At 30.5% G+C, this 6363-nt stretch overlaps 1 protein-coding gene across 1 annotated transcript; it reads right to left on the bottom strand.

Annotated features, from left to right (window-relative positions):
* Positions 1-1085: 1085 nt before the first annotated feature.
* LOC136088060 (uncharacterized) lies at positions 1086-2336 on the bottom strand. The gene has a single exon (XM_065811714.1). It carries the CDS (start codon positions 2334-2336, stop codon positions 1086-1088), a length of 1251 nt encoding a protein of 416 aa, XP_065667786.1.
* Positions 2337-6363: the final 4027 nt, after the last annotated feature.

Genomic DNA, 6363 nt, shown 5'->3' with positions numbered 1-6363 from the left:
AGTATTTCACTATTAAGTCCAAGTGTCAGTAGTTGTAGCAGTGAATTAATTATAACTGAAAATCGAAAAAGATTAAGCTGTACAAGACCATCCATTCCAAAATAAGCACCGATCAAAAATCAAAATGATGAGTCATTGTCACAATTGTCACAATCATTAGTAGAGTGTGACAAGATGATAAAAAAGTCAATGGAAGATGTCGAGGAAGATGAAACAACCCTATTTTGTCGAAGCCTTATTCCAATTATGAAAGAACTCCCAATAAAAGAAAACAGAGGGGCCATGATAAAGATAAGAACGCTTCTTTTCAACATGAAGTATGGCGAGCATGAAGAAATTTAGAGTAAATTATAATATAAGTTATATAAATATACATATATATATATATATATATATATATATATATATATATATATATATATATATATATATATATATATATACATACATGTATGTATATATATACACACTTACGATAAAGTGTTTAGGTATATATTATTATATATATATAGGTTTATATTAGGTTTATATTATTATTATTATATATATATATAATAAATATATACATAAATGTATAAATATATATTATATATATATATATATATATATATATATATATATATATATATTATATTATTTTATATTATAACTTACTCTAAAAATCTTTTTATCATAACAGTTGTTAACATTACTAACTTTGTCATAATAAAATATCAGAATATAAAGTGTCGTAATGTTTTGACAAATAGTTGATAGCAACTAACCTTAAACTACATGGTTTACTATGGAGACTTTTTACCTTAAATTTATTTTTTTAAATCTACTTATGTATTTTATATTTGCTTTTCACCTAAATGTTTTTTAAAATCTCCTTTTATATATTTTATATTTGCTAATGCCTTATTTTTATCTGTGTTACAGATACAAATATAATAAATTATATGTAATAACATTCAAATGAATTTCTAAATGTTTATCAAGAGTATTAACATATATTTAAATCCAGAAACTTTATGGAAATTATAGAAATTTACAGAAATTCTAGAACGCTTTAGAACTTTTAAAAAAAAATAAGAATTGACGTGTTAACAGTTTTTTAAAGCGATTTCTTTATGATTTACTAAGTCTAATTGCCATTTGAGTTCACCTTCTGGTGAATTGAAGTATTCTTTAAAGTCATCTCTAACTTGCTTTGCATCTTTTGAGTAGTTGTTAGAACCTGATGACAGTGGTTGCAGTGCAGAAGAACATGAATTATCTTGCCTCCAATCACCTGGTCTAAACCCAGCAGGACCGTCGATATCAGTGTAATTTGTGGGGCAGTAGAAATAATTGTTTGCTGACCTTTTTTTCATTAGAAAGTTGTGTAAGGCTACAATCGCTTGTGTAACTAAAATTACTTTTTCGAGATTAGCAATAATTGGTCTGCGAAAAATTCGAAAACGTGATGTAGCAATACCAAATGTATTTTCTATAACCCTTCTGGCTCTTGAAAGTCTGTAATTAAATATTTTTTGTTTTAAAAGAATGTTTTGATTGGGATATGGTTTCATCATGTGCCTTTTTAAACCAAAAGCATCGTCAGCAACTAAAACGTACGGTAGTATTTTATCTGAGTTACCAATTTTTTCTGGATCAGGAATATTCAATTTATTATTTTCAATTGCATAACCAAGACTACAGTTATTAAAAACACTACCATCACTCTGCCTTCCAGAGTCACCAATGTCTACCATAGTAAATTCGTATTTAGCATTACAAACAGCTAGAAGAACTATGCTATGCGTTTTCTTATAGTTAAAATACTCTGATCCGCTATTATGAGGAGCTTGCATAACAATGTGCTTGCCATCTATTGCACCTATAGCATGCGGAAAATTCCACATGTTTTCAAATTCTTTTGCAATTGTTTTCCATTCTTGTTTTTCTGATGGAACGTGTAGATAGTTTCTCTCTTTCAATGAACTCCAAATAGCAGCACACGTTTCACTAATAATCCTACTGATAGTAGAAGCGCTGATTCTGTAACTTGCAGCAATAGTACACTGAGCATCACCTGTTACAAGGAATCTAAGTGTTACGGCCAACCTTTCACTAGGACTAACAGGGTCTCTCATGGTAGTTCTCTGTTTTACAATGACAGGTGCTACGAACAAAAGCAACTCTTTGTAAGTTGTTGGAGACATGCGAAAATACTTAAAAAAATATTCCTGGTCGTGTAAACGTAAATCCTGTACTAACAAATGAAACTCTCCTTTCTGTAGGCGTTCGGCATAAACTTTTCTCACCCAAAATCGTTTTTTATTCTTTTTTTTTTCTCTTTTCATTTGCATCATATTTAAAATAATTAATTTTCTTCGAACTAACAACAATCTTCTTTTCATCAACATGTTTTCCAAAAAGCGCGCTAAAAGTTACGCTAAATTTACGTGGAAATTAAAACTCTGGTTCAGCGAAAAATTAGACACGAATTTATTCGCTTCGTGCGAATTAATTCGCTCCGTGGAAAAAACTAAACGATTTTTAAAAATGCCTCCTTAGATTTAATTATTATATTAAAGTTATTTTAAAAAAATTTTTAGAAATTAATTTTTTTATAAGTTAATTATTATCTAGTTTGACCTTTTCACAGGAACGTTGCTAGCCCTAACCAAGAATTTAAAAATGCCGCCCCTTCTGAATGTGAAAATTTTTTTAAACACATTTTCTTTTATAGCGTCACAATTGCAATACTAGTAATAATTGCACAAATAGTAAGAATTAAGCAAACTTACATTTTATTGATAATTATTTAAGTAGCAAAATTTTAGGTTTTTGGAAACCCTGCCTCTTTCACTGACTATTCTTGTTGAATTAATAGATTTTGTTTACAGGACACCACCGAACAGTTTAGGTGCGTATAGGTTACACAATTTGAGTTAAAAGATTTAATACCGTATATATATATATTACATATATATCGTAAATACCTCACGCTTTTAATCAGTAAAATAAATTTTGAACATATTAAATCAAAATGACTTTGCATTTGGATAAGTTGTTAAACTGCTGAACTTATCAGCGAAAAGGATGAGAATATTTCTGAAAATTCTTCTTTTGATACCGAATTGTACGAGATGGAGGCGGAAAATTTCGGCTGCAATTCCTTCGAACCAGGTAGGCTATGGTGATATGCAATGTTAATGTTGATGTTAAAAGTGTAAAATTATTTAATTAACAAAAGTGTCAAATTATATAATTAATTCAATTAATGAAACCATGGAAAGGTAATGTAATGAATATTGTAATGAAACGTAATAAGCACATTTGTAATGCGTCAGTTGCAAATAATTAAGAGCACAAGCGCAGTACAAAGTTAAATTGCTAATTTTAAAACATTAAATAAAAATGTCTTATGTTGCTTTTACGGTACAATGTGTAATAAATCAACGTGAATAATGCCTACATTTTCGTTATTGTTGTTATTGTTGCTATTTTTAGTATTCAAGTGCGGATTGAGGCTTCAAATCCTACTGGAAAGGGATTAAGATCGGGAAAAGGGTAGAAAATGGGTTGGGTTGGGGGTATTTACCTATTATAAGGTATATCACACATTCATATGAAGGTTTTTTTAATTTGAATATGAGTAGGTAAAATAACAGTACTCTTCAAAAGTTCAATTTAAACATTTATAAGTCTAAATGATCTTTAAGATCATTCAGGCTTACAATATAACTCAGTATGTCACTTTACTTATGCATGAAGTATACATGATAATTATGTAGACAATGATAATAATAATAACACGATGCATTTTTTTTTTAATTTACTAAATGCCCGTTCACAGCTCACTTGTAAGAATGAAAGTATTAATAGATATTCGTAAGCAGTTACATTTAAGGATATTTGTATAAAATACTAAGGCAACATTTTAAACATTTTTTACAAGACCCAACACAACGTTCAAATTTCTGAAAATCTCTGTCATTTTCACTTTCAGTAGCTTTTGTTGAAGGCTTCAAAAAAGATCTGAGAATTGATGGATTGTTGGAAACTGAAAAAGAAAGCTGGAATGGAACCGAAGAAAAAATTCAATCGCTTTTTGAAAATAAATTAGGGTTAATTCGAATAGATGTAGAGCGGGCTCATCGAACAGGATTAAAAAGAAATGGACGCTCCAGAACAATTGTTATTAATTTGCTGACGTATAAAGACAGGATAAAAGTTCTGAAAGAATCATATAAGCTTAACGGAACTAACGTGTATGTGAACGAAGACTTTTCCCGTGAAACTGTGGATATAAGAAAAAAGTTATTGGCGGAAATGAAGAAAAGGCGATCCGATGGAGAAAATGTTTATCTTAGGTATGATTTGGTATGATATAATATTTATCTTAGGTATGATAAAGTTATTATTTCAAAAAACTCTTTACTTAAATTTAGTAATAATAAATCAAATCAAAATTAAAAAGTTTTTTAAATGAATATTTAAAGGTATACATATACACATATTTTTTTTTAAATGGCGGAAAATAATATTTTGAATGTTTTTGATATATCTACTAGAGAAAACACGATACTTTTAACAAATGACTTTGACCCTGACGTGAATTACTTTAATAACTTTTCAATAGGTACTGTTTATTTTAATATAAGTGATGCCTCAAGTTATTTAAACTCTTCATTATTCAATATTTCATTATTAAATTTGAACATCAGGAGTATGAGTAAAAATTTTGAATCCTAAAAAATAACTTTAAAAATAAATAATGATTCCTACGCTAAACGGTTTTTAAATACTCTACTTCAGAACAGTTTAATACCTGTAGTTAACAAACCAACGCGCGTAACACGCAATACTTCTTCAATTATTGATAGCATTAGGGTCGCCCCCCCCCCTTAAATATCTCCCCCCCATCCCTCCTTTATTTTTTTTCTCAATAAAAAAGTTTATTTAAAAAAAAAAAGACGGAGGGTACCTTAGATGCTTTATACGACCCCAAAGCCCTTTGTTTGCGCATTTTAAAAACGTCAAGTATATATACAAATAATAATTTAAATAAATTTAAAGTACGTCGACAGGAAAGTGTGAATTTAGGCGAGAGGTTAGTGTGGCGGAAATAGTCGACGGAGATCCAGTTTCGATTCCCGGTAAAATCCAAGTAAGCCTTTTATTTGTTTTAATAACGAATCAAATGTAAATAAATTATACTTAAGGTGGACGTTTTTTTCAGGCACCCCTCTTTAGTAAATAAAAAACGAGTCTTACGTGAGATCAGTAATATTGAAAACAAAGGGTAAAACCCAGTGGGAGGGGGCAACAGCAAATTTTGTGCCCTTTTGCTAATTTAAGAAGCTTTTTATTTTAGCAAAACCTAGCAGTCAAATTTGGAAGATTTTGAGACGCCATTCACACGTTTTTTTTTGGGGGGGGACTCCGTCCCATCAACCACGGCCCTTAGGTCTTATTCTGGGCCAGTATATAAGGGGTGGCATGTGTGCATGGGCCCCCTTAGGATTTTTTGATGTTCGAGATAGAACAATTTCACACATCGTGCAAGTTTAAGTTTTTTAATATGCCAAATGAGGTTACCTTGCAAAAAATTTGGATGGCGGAGGCCTGAGAACAAAAAGCCCTAAAACGTTTGCCTCCCCCTTCCCTGCCCAAACGTGAGGGAAATATGTAGCAAAGTTTTTAACTTTACCATCTAAAACTAAATTTAAGTTTATCGACAGATTTTAATTTTTGTAGAAAAATATTGTAAATTACAAAAAAGTTATAACCATGCAAAATTTACACCCCTCTCATTTTGGGGGTCGGAAAATTTGCATGGTCATAATTTTTGTAATTTACAATATTTTTCTACGAAAATTAAAATCTGTCAATAAATTTAAACTTAGTTTTAGATGGTAAAGTTAAAAATTTTACTACATTAGTGCCCTCACATATGGGCAGGGGAGGGTAAGTGTTTTAAGGTTTTTTGTTCACAGGCCGCCGCCATCCCGATATTTTGCAAGGTCTCCTCATTTGGCATAGGTATAAACAAACTTAAGTTATGAGTTTGTACGATGTTTAAAGTGTCCTATCTGGAACATCAAAAAATTCTGAGGGCGCCCATACATGTGTGTGTATAGAGGTAAACTATACCCTCAACTCCATATACCATACATCTTTTTATGTTGGCAAACTAGAATCTTTAGTTAGAATGTAACTTTTCTATTGATTAGCTGGTTAATTGTGATAAATTAGAAAATCGAAGTACGTACTTTCAAATTGAACCTCCTCCCCCTCCCCCTCCCTCCGTACGTACTTTATGAACGACCCCTCATCACTAATATTGCCATGACTTTCCAAATCAAAAGTGGAATATTAAAAACTGATATC

This window comes from Hydra vulgaris, chromosome 12, assembly GCF_038396675.1.
Source record: "Hydra vulgaris chromosome 12, alternate assembly HydraT2T_AEP".
Classification (NCBI taxonomy): Eukaryota; Metazoa; Cnidaria; class Hydrozoa; order Anthoathecata; family Hydridae; genus Hydra; species Hydra vulgaris.
Note: the sequence above shows the minus strand (reverse complement) of the source record. Positions and strands in the feature narration are given on the sequence as shown.